At 34.2% G+C, this 24446-nt stretch overlaps 1 protein-coding gene across 4 annotated transcripts in view; it reads right to left on the reverse strand.

Annotated features, from left to right (window-relative positions):
• Positions 1-24446, reverse strand: part of Cfap54 (cilia and flagella associated protein 54) — a 295409-nt gene that overhangs the window by 172291 nt on the left and 98672 nt on the right. For 3 of the 4 annotated variants that reach the window (XR_009224446.1, XM_046419399.2, XM_058571287.1), the window contains 8 exons: positions 19574-19688; positions 19120-19220; positions 14553-14783; positions 12270-12412; positions 9839-10014; positions 8102-8329; positions 2450-2673; positions 2211-2346 (listed from right to left, as the gene is read on the reverse strand). Coding sequence is in view for 3 of the 4 variants with exons in the window: in XM_046419399.2 (XP_046275355.2) it covers positions 2211-2346; positions 2450-2673; positions 8102-8329; positions 9839-10014; positions 12270-12412; positions 14553-14783; positions 19120-19220; positions 19574-19688 (1354 nt within the window). In the remaining variant the exon portion in view is untranslated. The remainder of the gene's footprint in view (positions 1-2210; positions 2347-2449; positions 2674-8101; positions 8330-9838; positions 10015-12269; positions 12413-14552; positions 14784-19119; positions 19221-19573; positions 19689-24446) is intronic. The other variant, XM_046419397.2, reaches the window with a different exon arrangement.

Below are 24446 nucleotides of genomic sequence, written 5' to 3' on the forward strand. Positions count from 1 at the left end.
TAAACATCTAATAGATGCTATTGATACTCAGGTAGTGTGGTGGGTTGGGCGGGGGTACTTTTCTTTACCATATTTTTTATTGGTGCATTATAGTTTTACATAATGGTGGGATTTGTTGTTACATATTCTTGCATGCATGCACTATAACAATATAATATGGCCAATATCACCCCCTGGCATTTCCCCTTTCCCTCCCTTCCTGCCTCCCTCTGGTTCCTTTCCTCTATTCTACTGATCTCCCTGATTTCATGAGACCCCCCCACACACACACTCACTTTTCTTTTCCTTTTTCTTCTTTAGCTCCCACATATAAGAGAAAACATGACTGCTGACCTTCTACATTTGGCTTATTTCACTTAACATAATGTTCTCAAGTTCTATCCATTTTCCTGAAAATGCCATAATCTGACAGTTTTTTTGTGGATCAAATAGTTAGAGCTAAACTATGAGAGGAAAGTAAGGGAGGCATCCTTTTTGTAACATATCTGCACCTCATCCCAGTTCTTTAATCAAATACCTAGGTGCTCTGTAAAGGGATTTGGCAGATTCTAAAATCCCTCATTAACTGGCTTTACATTAGGGAGATTATCCTTGGTGGGCCTGGCTTAATCCAATCAGCCCTTGACAAGCCAGCCATTACAAGGACTCCAAATAACAAACATGAATGGGGCCTATAGCTGTTCTCCCCTCACAGACTATCTGTGAATAACAGCATCTGTCCTTGCCTCCTGTTCATGCTCCTGATGGCCTGCTCTATGGATTTTGGACCTGCTTAGCCAATCCCTACAATCATATAAGCCAATCCCATATAATAAATCCAGAGAGACATATACTAGTTCTGATTTACTAGTTCTGCTTCTGTGGTTGAAACTTTTTGATAAAGGCACTTAATACATATCATTATAAATTCAGAAGAAAGGTCTGGAGTTGCAATGTAATTTCAATAGTTATCATCATAAAAATGTACTTAAAGCCACAGGTGGAACTAACTTCCTGAGAGAGAGTGTGCAGATAGAGAAGACAGGAGGTCAGAGAACAGAGTCTTGGGCACATTACATTAAGACATAGAGAAGAAGAGGAAGCAGTAACAAAGCAGACCTACAAGGGGCAACCCTTCTTTTGGCCCTGTCTATTATCTGCTCCATCCCAGCTAGCAAGTCTCCTTCCGTCCCATTTCAGGGCCTTGTTCTTCCCTGGGGCTGCAAGGATCCTTCTCTAGATCTTTGCATGGCTGGCTCCTTCCCATTAAATGTCACCATGTGGAAGGCATCTTATTGATCACCCTTGCTTCAGTTTCCACCCCTAACCCCAGCCAATCTCTATCCCATTGACCTATGTTATTTTCTTCAGAGAACTTAGAATGATCATAGATCTGCTTAGCTGCCTGCATGTTATTATCGGGCCCCATCCCTACCCCTCCGAAATTAAACTCCATGAAGCAGGAACTCAGACTGTATTCTCCCCCCATAGAATATGCAAAAGGCAAGGCTCCCACTGGGCCAGAAGGAAACTGTGAGGAGCAGAAAATGGAGTCCTTGCTGGGGGAAGGCCACAGCCCAAGCCCACAGACAGCTGTGGACATGGAGGACAAGGTTCCAGTCCCACATATACCATGGACTCTGAGCAGGACACACACTGTACACCTGTATGCACTGGTTCTGATTAGGTAGTCAATACCTATTTGTTAAATTTAGTTAAACAATCAACTTATCTCTTTCCTCCATCTGATTCCAACTGTACCATGATTTCCACTGGCCTTGGGTATTTTTTGCATTTACCCATTCCTCCATTAAAAAAATACATATATACTAAAAATTACGTTTTATGATTATATTGGTTTAAGTAGAAAAATACTAACAGTAGATAATTAAAACATTTTCTTTGACCTTAGTGTTACTTTTTTCTTATTTTTAAAGAAATCAAAAAAAGAATTTTTAGTAGGCCCCTAAAAATATCTTGGGCTCTAGACACTGTCCCATTGTGCCTAACAAATAGGTCAGCTGTGACCGGAATATAAGCTTCTCATGAACAAGAACTTAATTTCTGTTTACCTGGAAAATACTGATACTTGGCAGATTTTCAATAACATTTGTTGATTTGAATAATAAATGCCTAAGTGAAAATAAAATTTATCTGATTCCTAAATCTATCTTTTATGTAAGTACTAATCTTAAAAATCACAACTGTAGGAATAATAGGGCAGAACTTACCTTCTCTCCATACTCGGCCTCATACCTTGCACAAGCTTGCTGGGTAATATCTGGGCCCTTGAACTTCTGTATTCTCAGAAGCAATTGGCGCTGTGCATATACCAGAAGTGGTGTCACCTGCTCTGTGTACCTCTCACTAGACAGAAGTAAAGAATACATTAAAAAGCAAACGTTAGTTAAAAAGACTTTTACTCTAATGCACTCTTTTTTTTTATTGCCCATATAGTAGTCGTACGTACTGTGAAATTATGTTGAATTGAATGGCAAGTGATACTAGTGTTTCCCATTTTTCCACTTGATATAAAACTTCCAGGGATTTTAATACAAAGTCATGGATCCATTTCAAATCAACCACATTTACATCATCCAAAGGATGCTCAAAAGAAAGGCTAGAACCACCATTATCATGTTTAATATTCCCATAACAGCTTGGAAAAATGAACTCTCCTTTGTCTTCAATGAACTGCAAGTAGAAAATCATAATAATAATAAAGAAAAAATAAAAAGGGCTAAGGATGTAGCTCAGTGATTGAATACTCCCAAGTTTAATCCCCACTAACAGGAAAAAAAATAATAAACTGCAAGTAACATATTGGAAAAAAAATGTGTCATTTCATATTTTACTACATTTTTCTGAGAAATGAAATTGATAATATAACATGAAAAAGAACTGAATAGAAAATTTTAAATGTTCCTTTTATGCAAATAAAAGCTTGATAATTTGAACTGGTAGTAATGTCCAATATGCTGTAATATGAAAAATGTGCTATATTTGTGTTGTTCAATATAGTTCCAATATAGCCACTAGACCCGTGTCTACTGAACTACTGAAATATGATTTTTTTGTTTTACTTGATTTTAAATATTTCCAACTTAAATTTAAATAGTATCGCTAATGTTTCCTATGTTAGACAACATAGTTTGAGGTCTGTACTTCTTGGTATACAGTCAGCATCCACTTAAGTAAGGATATTAAACCAATAGGGTAAAGCTTCAGGAAAATTAAGTTTTAATAATAAATAATAAGGTAATAATGAACAATAAAGTTTTGTGCATTAACTTGCAAAATGTTGTATATAATTCTTTGATGTAAAGGTCAAACCTATAAAAAAGTAAATCTTCTAGAAGGCACTCTTTTTGTCTGAAATAAGGTGTTACTATTTTAACTACAATATTATGTTCATTTCCCATGAGTCCCTGATGTATTTGTGCATTTCTCTGAAAACTCTTTAGGCAAAGAAAGCAAAGCTTCTTAAATCAGGTTAAGGGCCAGGAAATAACTCCAAATGGTTGAATAAATTAAGTCCAAGTATTCCTATCCCAGTGACACCGTTAAGAGGAACCCAGGCACAGGAGAGGAAAAGTAGCAAAAAAACAATAATAGTAAAACTCTTATGCAAGTTTCATTAGATGTATTCTTAGATATCTGAAATTTTGGATGATATTATAAATGGCATTATTTTAAAAATTTTATTTTCAAATTGTTTTCTACTAGTATACAGAAGTACATTTATTTTTATATATTGAACTTATATCCTACTATGTTATTTATTAGTTCTAATAGTTAATTGCAGAGTCCTGGGAAGTTAGAGTTCTCTATGTTAAAAAAATACATATCATATACACAAATAAAGTATTTTTATTTATTTATTTCTGATCTATGTTTCTTTTGTTTGTTTAGTTTGTCTTATTGCACTGGCCAGGATCTCTAACATGATGTTTGATAAAAGTGAAATAAGCAGACATCCTTGCTCTGTTCAAAATCTTAGGGAGAAACGTGGAATATCTCACTATTAACCATGATGTTATCTGTAGATACTCTTTATCAGGTGGCAAAAGATATTTTCTATTCCTAGTTTTCTGAGAATTTTTAAAATTTTTTTTATTAATGCATACTGAGCTTTCTAAATGCTTTGACTGTATTTATTCCAATAGTCATATTATTTTTTCCTTTATCTTGCTAAAATATGGTAAATTACTTTGATTTATTTTTAAAAATTAACTTTACATTTCCAGAATACACCCTACTTTATCATCATTTGCATATTTTGATATTTATATATATTATATCATTATTTGCATACTTCATATATTATGGGGAATGGTCTGCTAACATTTAATTAAGGAGTTTTTGCCTGTTCATGAGGAATATTAATTCATATTTTTCTTGTTGATGTATCTGTCAAGGTTAAGCTGGCTTTATATTGAATAAAATCTGGTGTAAGATTTATTTTTTCTTCCATGTATTTTGGTTGAAATTTCTCAAGGAAAATATCCTGAGTCTGGAGTTTTCCTTATGTGAAGGTTTCTGATTTTGAATTTAATTTCTTGTTAATATATTTAGGTAGTTCATATTTTTTATTTCTTCTTGTGCAAGATTTGTTAAGTTGTGCTCTCCAATAAATGTGTCCATTTCATCTAACTTGTCAACTTCATTAGTAAAAATTAATCTAATATTCCTTTTTCTTTTAATATCCATAGTGTCTATCATTATATTCCTCTTTTATTACTGATAGCAATAATTTATGCTTTCTCATTTTTGTTCTTGGGAGTATTCCACCTTTAATAATCTTTTCAAATGACTTATTTTGACCTTATTAATTATCTCCAAGTTTCTTTTTGTTTTGCTTTATATCTAATTGCTTTCTGTTCTTATCATTTTCTTCATTTCTTCTTATGTCCTTTCTTCTTTTTACTTACTTGGGAGTTAATTTGCTTTTCTTTTTCTAGCTCCTATAAATGGGCACTTAGATAGCTGGGGTTATTGCTTCCTTATTTCTATAAAGCTATAAAGGCACTGCCTTATTTGAATCCCACAAACTTTGATATACTATCATCAGTTTAAAATATTTTATAATTTCCCTTGGTTTGTTTCCCCCCTTTGGGTTATTTAGAAGTGCAGTATTTAATTTCCTAATATTTGGAGATTTTTCTTCCTATATGTGTGGCAATCTACTTATAATTTAATTCTGTGGTGGTCAACAAAGATTTCGGTCTTTTAGCTTTTATTAGGACTTATTGTTTTGGGCTCTGCATAATGATCCAATTTGATGAATACACAAAGACACTGAGCTATTTCCATTCTATATGGATATATTGCACTTCAATTATGACCTTATCCAGAATCAGTGTCATAAGACTGCCTTCTGTTCAACCACAAGTCTCAGGGTCACTTGCTCTTCTAACTCAGCTATAAAATCAGGTGTTCATTACACCTTCAGGGTGGAAAACTCACTAAACAACTCATAGAACTCACTTGAAGCACTACACTATGATTACAGCTATATTATAAAGCATACAACTCAGGAACAGTGACATGAGAAGATATACAGGACGAGATCTGGGAGGGTCTGAGATGCAGAGCTTCCAAGCACTCTCACCACAGAATCAGGCCATGCTATCTTGCTGACGCATCAATGTGTTCAACTACCAGGAAGCTCTTCAAGCTCTGGGTGTCCAGAATGTATTTTCAATTTCTATTATTAGAAGAATTTCCAGAGAGCAGAACATATAGGTTTTTGGAGAATACTGTGCAACTCTTCATGTAAATGTATATTTTGTCTGACTGAGGAACATTACTCTTACTTAGCCCTGTAAAACCAAAACCTGTCGATAAAATTCAAACAAAGGTAAGGGCTGTGGAATTAACAACCAAGTTGTTATAACTGAACCGGCTTCACGTGAACTGGTTGCATCTTTTTTATCTGATTCTATTAAAAGAATAGACATTGTATCTGACTGGAAAATGTCTCCCGTACCTAGTATTGTAAATTAAAAGGCATGGAAAGCCACCCTTCTAAGGAATATCAACTGGGCATTCTAAATGGGAACAAGTAAAACTTCCCAAGTCTACACAGTGGACAGCAGGATCTGGTTTGGACAAACTCTCTGGTGTATACTATGTGGACTAGGGCTTATGTCAAAAGCCTATGATCACTTCCCAGCCACAACTGCTGGGACTTTTCACCACAGAATTTGCTTTCAAGGAGCAGTTACTACCTTGCTGTCTCTTGAAACCTGAAACACCCATGATGTCTTTTATGATGTCAAAAATAACACTCAAATTTGGACAGCAGTGCCCCAAAGAGCTCCATAATAAGACAGAAATACCTGGAAAAGGCAGGAGGAGACACTCATAAACAGGGAGCTTCTTTTCCCTTAGGACTAACCCTGGAACTGGGTTAGCAATGATTGGATTCTATCTTCACTTGAACAGTGCCCTACAAACGGCTCTTGACTGACCAACAAAGAGCTGCTTGGTGTGTAGATGGTAGTTTTAAGGTGAACAGACAATACCCATTGGGAAGGATGTCCCTCTAATGCTCAGTAGGCAGACCTGCATGTTGAATACCTGAATAGTGGTAAATTCCCCTGAGTGTGAGTTCTCACTGACTCATAGGCAGTGACCAAATGAGTTTGCTTTTTCCTATATTCTCAGACCTATTTTAAGAAAAACAACAAAAATTAGGATTTCTGATAGGCTGTGAAAATATTTCACACCAAAGAAAATGTAAAACCAAGACAAATTCAAAATTGGAGGTACTCCAACAAAACTAGGCATCACAATATATCTAGCCTTTACCATAGCAATCTGAGATTATTACCAAATCAAGATTAAAATTGCCAAGTCTTTTTTTGAAAAAAAGAGAGGGGGGGAGAGAGAGAGAGAGAATTTTTTTTAATATTTATTTTTTAGGTTTTTTTCTTTTTCTTTTTTTTATTTTTTTTTTAATTTTTATTGTTGGTTGTTCAAAACATTACATAGTTCTTGATATACCATATTTCACACTTTGATTCAAGTGGGTTATGAACTCCCATTTTTACCCCGTATACAGATTTCAGAATCACATCAGTTACACATCCATTGATTTACATATTGCCATACTAGTGTCTGTTGTATTCTGCTGCCTTTCCTATTTTAGGTTTTTTTTCGGTGGACACAACATCTTTGTTTGTATGTAGTGCTGAGGATCGAACCTTCTTTCTTTCTTTTTAATATTTATTTCTTTTAGTTGTACATAATGCCTTTATTTTTATTTATTTATTTTTATGTGGTGCTGAGAATTGAACCCAGGGCCTCCCACATGCTAGGCAAGCACTCTATTGCTGAGCCACAACCCCAGCCCTCCTTCTTTCTTTTAAGTTCATTAACTATTACTTAGTCTTGCCTTTTACTTTATGGACTTTTTACCTATATCTCTTCTGGGTAGTTACTCTGAAGATCATTGCATGTATCCTTAACTGATCACATTTTGCTTAATATCATACCACTTTATATGAAGTATGCAAAATTTAAATATTAATTTTATTTACCTTCTCTGTCTTTTATGCTATTGTTGTTATATATTTTGCTCCAGAAACATCACAAACCTCACAGCTCAATGTGTTTATATACTTACTAATTCTCAATACATTTTGGTTATCTTTTATATTTGCATTGTTTCTATTTTATTTCTGTAATTTAAAACACAGTGTGCTAGACTCTTTAAAACTGCAAATTCTAGTGGACCTGGAATAACAAAATAGGAACAGGTAAAGCAGTGGAAAAGGTCAACTAATGAGCAATGTTATCTCTCATGGAATCCATTTCCTTTCTGTCTGTCAAAAGATTTATATATTGATTAAATACATTAAGATTAGTTTATGTAGGAGCTAGAGCTCAGTTAATGTTACTTTCCCTTCCCTCCAAACAAACAGAATTTTTAAGCTAAAATATTTTTCATTGATATTAATTCAAGTTATTGTGAGCAAAATAATACTGAGAAGCAATGAAATACAGACAAATCAATAGGAACTCAAGAAAAATGTCAATTTGGATTATACAAAACCGCATGGCAAAAGATATTTTAAATTGAAAATACAATTTTAAAAAATTTCCCAAATGCTCTTACCTTAACAGAATCGATATTTTGTAGATGTATTAACATGTCAATAAGTAATTCTGCTCCCAAATAGAATGGTAAAACTGAGATACAGAGGAAAGCATCCTGGCTAACAGGAAATGTTTTATAAAGATCTACTGCCTGTTTAAGAAGTATTTGCAGCTCCTGAGTAAAGTTCCAAAAGGCCCGACAGCAGTTCTGAAGCAGAGTCCAATAGCCACCACGATGAGCAAGAACCTAAGACAAACACAATGTCCAAAAGACTAAGTTTCAAAAGTTATAGTCCTCTGAAAAACTTTACCTTTCTACAAATCTTACATGTCAAAAATAACTAAGTGCATTTGTTATGTGCTTCTCATATATGCTAGATACTGTGATAAGATATTTATATGCACTACCTGGTTTAGTTCTCACAATTCCTAAAATAGGTTTACACTAGTACTCTACACAATGAGGAAATAGAAGCATGGGGTTTACTTGCCTAGTCACGAATCTACTAAGTGTGGAAGGAGGAGATGCATGGGAATGGACTGAATCCAAAAATCCCATTGTTCTAGGTTCTGGGTATAAAGAAGTAGAGCAAGGGCAACTGGATCTCCCCTTATGTTTCCTAAACTTATTAGAGAAGACCAACTAGAAAAATAGGCAAAAATATTATTTCAGGGAATAATATGCTTTATAAAGAGAAGTAGGTAGGGACCTGATAAGATGCAAGAGGACATGTTACTTGAGGCAAGGTGATCAGGAAAGAGGTTCTCTATGAGGTTCTCTATGAGAAGGGACCTGAATGGTGAGTTGAACAAGTCACAAGTCACATGAAGGTATACTGGTAGGGCTTTTATTGGTAGGAGGAGAGTATTTGAGGCTCCGGGAACAGCAAGCACCAAGGATGGAGGGTGAAAATAAGAACTAGAGATAAAAAAAGTTTAATGTCATTGTTCAGGACCATGAAGGCAGGAGTATGCTAAATAAGAGCAGAAATAAGAAGAATTGAGTTATACAAGGTGAGCAGGGCTTGGCTCTTTGAAGGCCCTGAAGTTGAAATGATTTAGGTTTACTTTGCATTTTGTAAAATCACTCTCCACTCCGTAGAGAATATGGAAACTTCAGTGTTCTTTCCTTGACTAGACTGGAAAGAGTCCCTTCACCTCTTGGAAGGTTTGAAGCATATACTCTTCACGCTATGATGAAAAGCAAGCTGTTTTTTTTATAACTAGTAATTCCGATCCTGAGTTTAACAATTTATCACACAATATTTAAAAGAAAGAAGAGAGAAGACACAAGGGAACAGAAGAAGGAGGTTGGGGTAGGGGCAAGACTTTCTGTAGCCTAGAAAGACCTTCCTTTGTTCTAGAGAAAAGAAAGAGGGCTATGGTACTCCCCAGGAGTCATCAAGACCCCAGAGAGAAGCCTATGGCATCACAAGAGGATCTCAGGTCCCACCTGTGCATGAAACCAGTGGAGAGGTGTATACACAGCCCCAGGAACTTCATGAAGGCCACCTAGGCTGTGGGTGGATGGGCAACACATGACTAAAGGAACATACTTTCTCTTCCTGACAATTTGACAGTGCATAAGACTTCAGTGCCTTAGCAGGCAAACCTCAAAAGTTGCTTAGGAGGAAGAGGTCTCATCAAAGCTAAAATTATGTATATTATATAAATAAACACAATATATCTTACTGGCCTGAATTTATAAGCTGCAATTTATACCCACTACCTAAGTAAATGAAAAGGATCACATTACCATGGCTCTCCTGCAATGTAAAAAGATTCTCGTAAAAGAATCCAGTTCCAAATGTGCTCGGTCCCTTTCTCTGACACTAAGAGCTGATTGAGAGTCCAATTCATAAACTGGTTGTGTCTTGGACACATTATCTTCACTAGCTTTGGAATTCACAAATGTAGAAAATTCTTCAGCATCTACAGTGCAAAAAAAAATATGATTTAAAACATAGATATAAGTTCTGGAAAACACAGTAGGAAATAAGCATCAAATAAGTAATTCAGGGAAATAAATGCTAGTTAAACTTGAAAAAATGATGGGACTGGCCAGGACAAAAAGAACCAGGGGAAATTTCCAGAGCAGAAAGTTCTTAGGTTTTAAAGAATGGGATAAGTTGGAAAAATACAGAGAACAATAATTCAGGCAAAGATGAGGATAAAGGGAACAGAGGTAGAAATGAACTATGTTTTAGAAGGAAAATGACAGGATCCCACTGTTTGTTAATTTCCAAGCAGGCCATCTCCAGGACATATACACTAGCAAGTGAGTAGCAGCTCCCTGAGTTTGGGAGTGCAGCAACTCAGCCCACTGGTGCAGCACCAAAATAGGAGCACTGCTTCTGTCACAAACCTTCTCTTCCAATCTGCACTATATAATGTCTTTTTTTAATATTTATTTTTTAGTTGTAGTTAGACACAATACCTTTATTTATGTATATGTGGTGCTGAGGTCGAACCCAGGGCCTTGCACGTGTCAGGCAAGTGCTCTATCGCTGAGCCACAACCCCAGCCCCACTAGATAATGTCTTAATAGCAGAATATCTTGACAATTTCATGGTGGGTAGTAGGCAGGGAGCCAGTTTAAAACCAAACCAAAAAAAAAAAAAAAAAAAGCTCAGGAAGTTACATATTATTATCTATATACAAAACTCATATTCTATATTATGGGATTTACTTTCAAATATTTCAATACACACATTATATGTACAGGTACCAGTTAAAACTAAACTGCACCCTTGAAGCAACTAGAAAGTATGCCAAGTACCTCAACATGAATAGACACTACTGGGACAGTTAACTAGCATACCAAGGTCCCAAATCAGCAGTAAGCTTCATTGCACTTGAAATGCCATTATGAAAAATCTATGTAAATGGATTTATAAAAGAAAAAAATTACTAGAAATAACTTTTGACAGTGTCGCATGCCTGTAATCTCATGCCTGTAATCATGAGGCAGGAGGATCGCTAGTGCAAAGCCAGTGTCAGCAACTTAGCAAGGCCGTAAGCAACTTAGCAAGACTTGTCTCAAAATAAAATATAAAGGCTGGGGTTGTGGCTTAGTGGTAGAGCACTCGCCCAGCACATGCGAGGCCCTGGGTTCAATCCTCGGCACCACATAAAAATAAATAAATAAAATAAAGGTATTGTGTCCAACTACAACTAAAAAATAAATATTAAAATAAAATATAAAAAGTGCTGGTGATGTGGCTCAGTGGCTAAGCACCCCTGGGTTTAATCCCTGGTGCCAAAACAAGAAAAAAGAAAAGAAATAACTTTTGTTTGTGAAATGGCTAGTAAATAAGTTAGATTATTGGTTAGGAATAGTGTGTAGGCTTGCTCTAGTATCTGTGCAAGAAAGTGATAAAAATGTCACTTAAATTTGGCAGACAATAGTCACCAGTACAGCACCCAGATCTAAAGAGCTGTTCACCAGCATGTCTCCACCTCTCAGAGCCCTGATACCTGAGCAGATAACAACATTTCATGGTCCTGCCATCAGAACACTGTCACATTCATCTGAGAGTGAGCTTTCAAAGAAAGTGCTAGTTGGAGATCCTAGGGCAGCATGCACTACCTTGAGCACAAAATCAGCTATTATGACCATTTTTGTGTCTACTTGTATCAGTGTGTCTGATAGAATTTGTTTAGAAAGTTATTTCCACTAAAATACTACACCTGATAGCAAGTCTTCATCTATCTTCAACCACCAAAGCCTACCTATGCTTAACAAAAGAATATTACATTTTTATTGAATAGTCAAACTGCTTTAGGTTGTAACACTAAATAGGTATGTCCAGGTATATATGGTGATACCATAAAATGCAAAATTTTTCTCTTTTCTTTTTTTTGGTACCAGGGATTGAACCCAAGAGTGCATAACCACTGAGACACATCCCTAGTTCCTTTTTATAGTTTATATAGAGATAGGGTCTCAATAAGTTGCTGAGGATGGCTTTGAACTAGCAATCCTCCTGCATCAGCTTCCTGATCCACTGGGATTACAGGTGTGCATCACCAAACCCAGTAAAATATAAAATTTTTTAACAGAGCAAACAAGAATGTCCTATTAAAATATCAAAATTTAACAACTGAACTAAATTGTTGGGTTTTTGGAAACTGGCGTGTGCACAACTATAGAGTCATTCAATAGTAAGTCAACATATTTATTTTACCTGATGGTAAGTTGGCCTTTCTTCTTTTAGCTGTAAGTAGGAAATCAAGCATTGTTTTATAATTTTCCAGAGTCAGTTTTGCTGTTGGCAATACTGTTCCTGAATTATATAGTGAGAACATATTAGGATCACATGATCGGAAACTGCAAAGGGAAAAAAATCACATTAAGAAACAATTTAAGCAACATGGAATGAAATCTGTCAAATAAAATCTATTTTTACCTTTTAAATATTTTGAGTGCTCTCAAATTTTATATCATAAAATATTTTAACACTTAATAAAAATCAAACATTTTACCATTTCATTTTTAAAATTATACAATATAATCTTGACATTGGGAATTTTAACATCATTATCTATTTCCCTAAAAGTGCCCTTGAAGATGGAGATGAAAGATCTATACTCCCTCTGTGAGTGCTGAAACACTAATTTTTGTCACCTTAAAGCCACCTAATTTTAACACAATTCAGTGAAGAGGCCTACTATATAGAGCAGAGTGTTCATAACCACTGTTATTTCTTTTTAAAAATAAAATTTAAACAGTAAACAATCTTCCATTAAAATTGCTATGTTCATATATGAGCACACCACCAGTGAAACACCACATCATATATAACCACAAGAATGGTATTCTAATTAGAATAAGTTATACTCCATGTATGTATATGTCACAATACACTCTACTGTCATGTATATCTAAAAAGAACAAATTAAAAAGGATTGTAAAAAATAAAATAAAATGTACAATTGAGTAATTAATTTAACACTGAGTATACATTAACAGCTTTAATAAAATGAAAGTTATCAGCAAGTTACTCTGACACAAATTTGATCTTTGTGTTATTGTACCATCAAGTGATCATGGTTAAATGGTGATGCATGACTGGAAGCTCCAAGAAGATTTCTCCATGTCCACAGAATAGTAAGGAAGCCAATCCTTTTCCCTGGCCTGGCCCCAAGAATAGGTCACTTGGTGAGTTAACTGCTTCTTGAATGCAGATCTGGTCCACATAGGAAAGGGATCTATCCACAGATGTTTTTGTGAAAGTGAATCTGACAGTGATTTTTAACCAAAATACTGGAGAAACTGACACCAGAATCAAGTTCACTGTGAATTTCGACCTACATTTTTTTTCTTCATTGAATTATTGAAATAAATACCCTCTTAATTCATATCCCTGTCTTCAGTCTTTCCTCTCTCCAATCTATTTGATATATTGCTGCCAAAGAAATTTCTTATGACAGTCCTGTTCAAAAACCCTCAATAATCTCTTTGTGTATATAAAGTAAAGCTCAGATTTAACAAAAATGGAAAATTCTCCATGATCTGGTACATACCTACTTCTCTAATTACTGCACACCACTCTTCTCATATGCCCTAGATTCTAATCAGACTATTTGGACACATCCTGTGTGTCCTACCCAGGCTCTGACCTTCGCTCTTCCAACTATCACCTCTAAACATCCTCACAACTATCCACCATCTGCACACTTCTAAACCTGCTTATCCATCAAGACCAGGACTGCTTGTCCCTTCCATGAAACCTTTGCTGTTAGGTCCAGCTAGTGAAAAGCCTATTATAACAAAGACTTCATATGTACTTGACCTTCTACCATTGATTGCAATTATTGAGAATGTTTATGATAACTTTACCAACTCTAACTTGTGCATCCTATTCATCTTTGTATGTTCATTGCACCTAACTCAGTGCTTTGTAGCTAACAGGTAATCAAAAAGGTTTTGTTTTTAATGAATGATTGACTCTCTATCACCTTTCTAATGGTGTTACATATCTATCTTCAATTTTTATCTTCCATGTTACATATCTATCTTCAATTTTTATCTTTCACAGCATTTAGCTGAACACATTCAATTAGAGCTCAAAAATGTCTGTTGAAATAGCTATAGAAAAGCTTACATCATATGAGAAAATAAGATCTCTATTTATAGAGGCTTCAAATATACCTCTAAATGAAATCAAGATCTGTCTAGTGTCTGCTAATACATACAGTTATAATACAATTCATGCTAAATTTCTCTTGGAATTATCCTTGCCCTGAAAACTATACCCACAAACACATTCAAGATATATGCAAATTAACACAGCACCTGTTTGACAGAATAGATTCTGAGATTTTTTTAAAAATGTAAGAAATGCACCAATGGCCAGTATCAAGATATTCTGTAAACCCATTGTTATAAATATTGAAGGCTTGAATATAGAAACACAATCCATGTTCATGAGACTAAAAATGTACAACTGACTGATAACATACTATACCTGACCATTGTGTGTGAAATGCCAGGTTTCGTCTTCGTGCACTCTCCTAGCTTTTGTAAAAGCAGGTTGTAGTATGTGATTGCCAGATACAGGTTCATCTGAGCTCTCCAGGGCATCTCTTCAAGAACTATTTGATGAAACCTTTTTCTTTTAATATAATCTAATATTAGAGGATTCATGTGAATCATCAGGTATCGTTGTGCTATTTTTCTAACATCGGGTCTCTTATTTCTGCCAAGGGAGAAAGCAGCTTTGGAATTATACAAAAACTTCCAAACCCTTAATAAAGAATAATGATTCCAATTTGTACAAAATACATCAAGAAGTCACTTGACTGCCCTTATGCAAAAGTTTCTGGCTTATTTATCATTTGCTCAGTGGTAAAAATGTGAAATAAGGTAGAAAGGAAGGCACAGAGATAAACACTAGGGACAAAGAGACCACAGAGTGCCTTCAACTCCCCCCACCATGTTTCAGCTCAACCAGAGCTTTTCTTTCATAACCAAATGCCCACTGGGATAAGACAAATAAATTATGATATAATGTTCACATTCATCAAGTAACTTCAATATTAAATGAGAAAATCACTTCTCTGTATTGGTCTTTAAGGAAAAACAATCGAGCAAATTTTTGTCTAATATTAGACTTGCAGAGGAACTAAAATATCAGACAAATATAGACTAAATAACTTCATATATGCACATTCAATAAGCTCCAGAAAAAAATTCAATTTTTAACCAGTAGTTAAAAAGTAATGCCTATAAAAACTCAAAGTAGCCTAACTACTTTTTTTAGAGTAGTTATGCAGAGCATAACCTCATTTCTTCAAAACAATTTTATCCATTTATTTGGTACCATGGGTAGAGTTGCTCCCTCACTGGCCTGTACCATTCTACCTGATTTATATTAGAGAAGGGAGAGAAGAAAAAGAAGAAGGAAAAACAGATGCCAACAGGTAAGTTCAAGTACTCTGCTCTCTTACACAGATAGCATTCTGAATCTGAAGATAAAAGGAATTAGAAGATAAAGAGGAGAGAGGAAAGGCAGGCAGGCAGGCAGGCAGGCAGACACGCACTTGCGGCAGAGATGCAGCCATGTGAAGAAGAAAGGATGGAGAGAAGCTTCCTTTGGGCAAGCATGTTTTACATTACCCCTCAGTTCTAAGTGTTTGGGATTTTGTTGATTACTTCCTTTTAATTCCAGGTTTCTGGTGCTTTTTGTTGTGCTTTGCTTTTTTTTTTTTTTTTTTTTAGTGATATGCTAATGGTTTCCCAACAAAGATGAATTGTTTTAATAAGTATTGTGAAAATTAAAAATACCATTTCCAAAATAAAGATTACTCTTGTACTAATATGAGGAGGCCAATCTCCTCAAAATCCTAAGATGAGCTGAGACAATTAGCTGCATCTTTCCCACCACTGAGGGTGAGCTAGTTCAGGGAATGGGTGAGAAGACAGGCTTCCTGCAGGTATCTTGGCACAGAACTGACAGACTCCAGGGAGCTTGGCTGGGAACTAACTGTCAGCCCACAGAGAATGCAGAATGTTTCTCCTTCTATCACCTGACATTTCTTAACATTTAGGGGATTCCAACAACCGGATCTATCACTATGGAGATGGTCATCTAAAGTCCTACAAATTGCAGAGCACTAAACCCACACTCACACACACAAACACCCATGCATGCGCATGCATGAAAAACTGCTGTAATCTCAATAAGGTCATTGGATTATACCAACATCAATTTCTTAGTTGTGACACTGTATGAAAGTTATATAGTTACCCTTACAAACTAAGTGAAGGAGAGATGGGGTAAATTTCTTAATAACTAGGTATAAATCTACAATTATCTGAAAATAATAAGTATTTTTAAATGCATGTTACAATAAGTAAGTTCATTATCACAAACTATTTAATATTGAGGTCTTAGTCTACATGCTAGACAAGAGAAAAAAGAAGAGGCTTGAGTTTTAGAAAGAAATAAGAAAAACTTTCATTATCTGTTCACAGCATGACAGTCCACACAAAAACCTGTATCTATGAATAAATTATCAAGTTGTTTAGAGGGTGTGCATCAAAGTTCTATTATTACTATACAAAGACTAGGATAATTCAAAATGTAATTTTAAAATATTGCATATACTAATTTCAAAAAAACACTCCTTGATGTAGCTGGCAAAAGATGTTTAATACCTTTAGGGGAAAAATCATAGAAATGTAAATTTATTAAAAGGAATTATAATACCTAAGACCATGGTCTATCTATTAGAAGATAGACTCAATATTGAGATTGAGACTAAAATTACAATATTGAGATAGGCTCAAAAAAAAAAAAAAACAACTTCCTAAACCAGTGTATCTATTCAATTCTATCCTTATCAAAATCACAATAGAATTTTGAATATTTGACAAGCCATCCTATTTTGTAAAAGATTATCCAAGATTTACATGAAGGAAAAGAACAAGCTAGAGAGACTTTCTATCAGACAGCAAGATTTAATTTAAAGCCAATGTAATTATGATGGTGTGATATTAACTTAAATGTAGATAAATAGAGTAACAGAACAGAAAAGAGAGCTCCAAGCTATCTTCATGAATACTTGCTAAAGGACAAAGTTGACAGTGACAACAGAATAGAATACTCAATAAACACGGACACTTATGTCATAATATAAATAAAGAGAATGAAAGAATTATCAAGAAAATAATAGGCAAATGCAAACAAAAGAATAGTAGAAGGGGCTCTATTAATATCTCTGTGGTGCAATTTAAGATCAAAATCACTAAACAGTAAAAGACATTATATAATGAAGGTGAGATGTATAAAGAATTATAAGAATCATAAATACATATTCATAGAAATAGCAGCTGAACATTTTGCCATGGTAAGTTTGATAATCAGAACATTAGGTCATGGATATAGCCACAATGGCACACTGTATGGCAGTTCCTCGAAAATAAAAAATACAAAGGCCACATTGTTGTTGTTTGAATCTTTCATATTCCCCAAAAAGCTCATGTGTTAGATAATGCAGGAATGATCAGAGGTGAATGATTGGATTATGAGAGATGTGGCCTTGTCAGAGGATTAATTCATTTGTTGGATTGATGTCTGAATGGACTACTGGCTGGTAACTGTTGGCAAACTGAGCATGGCTAAGGAGAGTGGTCACCAGAAGCCACAGCCTAGACTTTTATCTGTCCATGGCGCCTCTCTCTCTCTGCCTCCTCCCCCACCTCCCTTGATCTCCCTTCACTGGTTGCCATGAGCTGAGAAGCTTTCTTGCCATGAGTCAGTGAATCATGGATTACTCCTCTGAAACCAGGAGTTCAAACTAAAGTCTTCCTCCTCTAGGTTGTTCATGTCAAATATTTTGATCCCAGCAACAAAAATGCTGATTAACATGTGATCTTGCAATCTCATTACTGAGTGTATATCCAAAGAAGTGAAGTTATTATATTAAAAAGATACCTGCACTCTCATATTTATTACAGCACTATTCATAATAGCCAAGATAGAGAATCAACCTACATGTCCATCGATGCACGAATAAACAAAATGTGATACATATATACAGTAGAATATTATTCAGCCATTTAACAATAATGAAATCTTGTCATTTGTGATAGCATGGATGGAATTGTAGTACAGTAAGTTAAATTAAATAAGCTAGACCTAGAAAGACAAAATCTGCATGTTCTCACTTATTTGAGGAAGCTGTGGGGGGGAAACGTTGATCTCAAAGGAGAGAGTATAATTGTGGTTACTAGAGACTACAAAGTGTATGAGAGAGGAAAAATACAGAGAAAGGGATTGAACAATAGATCCCAAAATACAACTAGATAGGAGGAATTGGATTAAGTATTCTAACACAATAGGATAACAATAGTCTATGATAATTTATGATATGTTTCAAAATAACTAAAGGTTCCCAGTACAGAAATGATGAATGTTTGAGATGTAAATGCTATTTCACTGATTTGGTCATCATACAATGCAACTAGATAGGAGGAATTGGATTAAGTGTTCTATATAACACAATAGGATAATAGTAGTTTATGATAATTTATGATATGTTTCAAAATAACTAAAAGTTCCCAGTACAGAAATGATAAGTGTTTGAGATATAAATACTAGTTTCACTGATTTGGTCATCATACATTGTATACATGTATTGAATTACTGTACTGTTACCCATAAATATGTAAAATTTTATGTGTCAGTTAAAATTTTTTAAAAAAATTATCAGGTCCTCTGATAATTAAAAGTAATTTATATTTGATCTCCTGACCCTGCATCTACATTATTGCTGCCATCAATTATTCATAGCCAATTACTCTATAGTATATCATCTGTTTCATTTATTTTATAAAATTTATAGTAAAATTTTAAACTGTCTTATTTACTTGTGTGTTTACTTGACTACTATTATTTTTCATTAAAGTAAGCACCTTGAGGACAGTGATTTTATTGTTTGGTTCACCAGTGTGTCCTTAGTACCCCAAATTATGCCCAACTCAGAGCAAAATCAAATAAACATTTATTGAATTAATTAATTAGTTAATACCTTTCATTTTCTGGAATTTCCAAAATATATGGATTTTTTGAATAAAAATCTCTTAGAGTTTCCTTTTTAATGTTTCTTTTCCTTGATGATATATCTGTATTCTTAAAGAAATAATAAATATGTTACATATTAAATTTAAACTTTGAACACAAAAGAATAATTTATTCATACTTTAATGATTATATCTTGACATTGAAACAGGGTGGTTTCATTAGATCTTTCAATTAAAATTACTATCAAAATTAACAAAAGTACTCCAATAGAAATGTTATTATAAAAATATCTAAATGATAACTGAATAATTTACAATGTAGTATGGAATTATAAAATTATGCTTGTTGGTATTTCTGTCTCATATTATAATAAGTTAAAATATAGTTAATCATCTTTAGATATGTAATCTCTTAATTAGTTTCATCAATTAATTAAAATTCACAACTCAAAAGAAACTTACTCTTCCAATCTCTAGTACTACAGCTTTAAACTTCTTTGAAGGTACATTTGCCTTTTTATAAGCAAAATTGTCCCTATATTTTATTCTTCTTTGTCCAATTAGGGATTCATTCCTCCTAATACAAAAAAAGACAGTCAAAAAGCTCTTCTAAAATTTGCAAAATTACCCCAAAGTAATAAATATTTAAAGCATGTTGATATTAAAATTATTCAAGAAGGTTATCCCAAACTGCTTGTGTCCCATGCATAATTAGACAGTGATCTCTGTTCATCAAGAATAAATGGCCTCTCAAAAGAGGAAAATGTAAATACATGCAATGAGACCTGATGTGTCTATAAGAAAAGGAAGAGTGGAAACACAATGTGGTAGAACGGAATTGGACTGAAAATAAAGTAACATGGACACTTCTCTTTATAACTGAGACAAAAATGTGACCACAGACAAACTATCACTGTTCCAACAGATTTCAATATTTTTTTGTTCCATCCTGTGCAAATTCCCAGCCACTATCACTTTCTAAATACCAACAGAAGTTAAGCATTTCAGATAGCTGTTGGACTTTCTCTCATCCCCAAGCATCTACAGGAATTCTTAAGCTTATTTTCTCCAGTGGATTCCACTCTCCAAATACTGTTACGTCTCTCATTATACTTCTAACATTCCTGAAATTTGTATATTTTTATGGAAGTTCTCTTCCTTTTGCAAGTACTTGCCAGGTACAGCATCCTTCCATAACATGACAAATGGGATCCCAAAACTTAAACTGAATAAAAGGTGGAGACACATCAATACAAAATTATTAAATGACTGGATGGGTCTGAATAGCTAGTTCAAGGGGTTGAAATATAGTGTATGATCCAATTCCATATTGGTCCTGGTAGAAGCTGGCCTCTCAACTTTAATTTTTATGAAGATGGTTATGGATCCTGTGATTGACTGGAACTCCAGTCCAGTTGCAGAAATCCCATGAATCTCCCAGTTAGTTCACATTCATTCTGGAAAATGTTTTAGAATGCTTGGACCAATGATTACAGAGAATTTAGGTACTCATCCTCTGCAACTTCATCCTAATACTGGTTGTCTGCCATTTATCAACCACATCTATCTCTTTTTTATGTCCTCCTTCTCCCACACCACTGAATACTTGATGGTTGTTATGTTATTCCAGAAAGAAATGAGAAAGAGGGGAGGTTAAAGGTGCATACATTTAGGCTACAGTCTTACCAACCAGCTCTACATCTACCACCATGCCCCCCGCCCATGCACTGCTACCTTCATCCATTGAGGACATCAAATGATATTCCTTGACCTCTTCACAGCTCTGTGGAGTTCTGACTGATAGCTTTTTGAATTGTTTATGGTGTTTTGATAAGTTGTATTTTGCAACTTTCATGTAATCACACTAGTGATCTTTTATTTCATGGCTTATCGATTGTTTTGATTACTTATATTAATACTGTTTCTAACAAAAAAGTCTCAGTGGCTCTCTGCCTATTATTTCACAAGCACAACTCTGTTACACTTCATCTGACAGTACAAATCCTCCTTCTTTGTTCACTTTTCAAATAATTTTCATTATTCCAACCCATTCTAGATTCTTCTGCTTGGAATTTTATTGGAATTGCATCAAACCAACAAATTAATTTGAAGATAACAGGAATCTTTAAATTTTCAGCAATATTCTGTCTGCCAACCAGTCTTTTTAATAATTATTATGTTTTAGTAGAGTTGTTTGGTCTCCTTTATGTTAGTGTAAGTACCCTCATAATTCCTGATAAAGTTAAGCATATACTCCTTAGAAATGAGATCATTTTTGTATTACACCTTCTAGTTGTTATAGGAAAGCTATTGATTTTGCATCTAAACATCTCATAAAATTCTATTATTAGTTCTAACGGTTTTCTATTAATTATCTTGAAGCCAAAAAAATTATTATTTGCAAACAATAACTTCACTGTGGAATTCAATCTACAAACATTTTTAACATCCTGTGATGTGATAATCATGAAAGTACTAATTCTAATTTCTATTTTTTAAAGCACTGGCAATAACTTTAAAACCAGTGTCAAATGACAGAAAGAATAACACATTTCCATGTTACAGAGCTTAGTTTAACAGAAAACATTCTTCTAGAAGTACAGTGTTACCATAGATTAGGTAGAAAGAAGTGATGGAAGGGAATGGGATGGGATTTGGGGATAGGAAAGATAGTAGAATGAAACAGACATTATTACTTTATGTATATATGTGACTACATGGCCAATATATTTCTGCAACATGTACACTCAGAAAATAGAGAAATTATATCCCATCTATGTATGATATATCAAAGTGCATAAATGCATTCTACTGTTATTTATAACCAATTTTAAAAATTAAAAAAATTTCTTCTAATCCTAATTTGCCAGAAACCATTGTTGAATTTCACCATGTTACTTTTTAGCATCTCCTAGAGGCTCCTTGTTTACCAGTGATAATTTTATTTGCAAATTTCCTACTATATTTGCACTGAGAATAAAATCTACATTTTCACTACTCATCTTACATGCTAGTCTTTTATTTTGGACTTTTGCTTCTAAATACTTCCAGGTAAGATTGTTTCATTGTTTTCTGTTTTCTATCCTCTTTTTATAAAGCTCTGTTATCAGAGCCTGCTGGACTCAATTTAGTAGAAAACTTAATACCCATGTTCTGAAATAGCTTTATATGAAAAAAAATTATTCATATCTTTAAAATACAAAAGAATTACCCTAAAATATTTTGAAGTAGCCAAAAATGTTTACTGTTTCACTCAATTCTGACACATTTTTTCCAAATAATCATCACTTTTGACTAGATTTTTAAATTTATTAATATTAAATTGTACATACTATTATCTAATGTTCATTTAGCCACTTTCAAATTTATATTTATTTTCTCCTTGGATTATTTGTTTTTCTCTTATTCTTAATATGCTGTCCATATATTTACTTAATACATTCATATTCTTAAAGAAACAGCTTTAGCAGTTATCAACTGGACTGTCTTAAAACCAATTTATAATTAATTTCAATTTTTAAATTTTTTCATTCTCTTAGATTTGTTTTATTGCATATCTAATTTCTCTTGTTTGGGAATAAACCCAAATAAGCTAGACAAGTGTAATACCACTTAAGCTACATCCCTAGTCCCTCTAATTTCTTGACTTTGATAAAAGTTCACTTATTTTTATTCTTGCTTTTTAATAGAAGTTTCCAAAGCTGAAGAATTGTCTCTGTCTTTGGGTGCATTTGATACTAAGGGTTTCTCATTTTGAGGGTGCTTCAAAGTGTTTAGTCTCCATTAGCTAAACATATTAAATTAATCTTATTAATTATATTATGTATATCTTCTATGTCTTTCCTACTTTAGGGCAGGTGAATCACAAACTCAAGGCCAACCCAGTCACCTTAGAGAGACCCTACCACAAAATAAAATAAAAAGGAATGGGATGTAGCTCAATGACAGAGTGCTTAGCATTCATGAGACCCTGGGTTCAATCACAGCACTACCACCACCTCCAAATAAAGAGGATTATTACCAGAATAACTGATAAACTGGGGAAAACTGAAGTTAATTCAAGTCCCCATACCAAAATAAATTTTATACATATTAAAGAATTGAACTTAAATCATGAAATTTGGAAAAATGAAGTTGCATATTTTTTCATATTGAAAAAGACAGAAAACTTCTATGTACTAGAACTTGTTAGGCATATAAATAGATATGTAGTATAAAGATATTAGTAGTATCAAGTAGTATAAAGATATTAGTAGTATAAAGATAGTAGTATATCTTTATACTACTATCCAATGTGGAAATCAAGGTGTTGCATCCGCACCTCTTCCTATATTCCCTGACTTGGTGAAGAACAACCTAAAACATGGGCTCAGCTTTGACAATTGAAATCATTACCTTTGTTTCGAACTCAGTTATACTGCTCCATCTCCATCCTCTGGTCTTTTATTATGCTTCTGTTCAATGCTTCTAAGCCACTTAGTCTGTTTTCCCTTTTGGAATATCTATAATTATTAGGTTGGACCTTCCACAGTCAGCCTTTCAAATTTCTCAAATTTTCCATTTTCACATTGAAAATGTCTTCTGATTTTCTTTGGTATCAACAGTATTATTTGAAACTTCTAAATGCCTAATTTTGATTACATCTTTTTTAATTGAATGGAACTCTCCAGATCTGTCCCATTCTCTGATTACCGTGGCTTGTTTCATTTCACAGAAGCAATTTCCTCTTTAATCTCTTGGTCTAATTATATTTCTGTGTGTTTTTAAATAAATGATTCTCCTCTCTTTTGCTGCCATTTTCAAAACAGATTTCATGTTATTGATATTTACTTTTTTTTTTTTTTTTTTGGCTGTACTGGGCATTGAACCCAGGGCTTGCACATGCTAGGAAAGAGCTCTACCATTGAGCTATATCCCCACTCATGTTTATATTAATTGAAATGGGATGAACAGATCTATTCCTAGTTGTGAAAGAGAAGCCCACTTGTGAAGAAGACACATTGGATTTATTTGACATCTCTCATAATTGGCATGAGACATGATCATATTGTTTGGGAACAAAGACAATCATTCAGCCTTAGAGAATGAGAAAGACAGTCTAAAGCTATCTATTGAGGAGCTTCTCATTCACATACATAAATGGAAGCCCCAAAGAATGGCTCTGCTCATTATGATAGAGGCATTAGAAGCACATGACAAACAACCAAAACTGGACTCTAACCCTTATGTGAAAGGGAGCTGATAGATAGACGGATGCTATTATCCATCCTAACCAAATAGCAAAAGACAATCTATTTCCTGCCTGAAATCTGAACATGGTCTAGTCTCATTTCTT

Source organism: Marmota monax, unplaced genomic scaffold (assembly GCF_021218885.2).
Source record: "Marmota monax isolate L192 unplaced genomic scaffold, Marmota_monax_Labrador192_F-V1.1 WCK01_AAM20220418_F8-fsc00036, whole genome shotgun sequence".
Taxonomy (NCBI): domain Eukaryota; kingdom Metazoa; phylum Chordata; class Mammalia; order Rodentia; family Sciuridae; genus Marmota; species Marmota monax.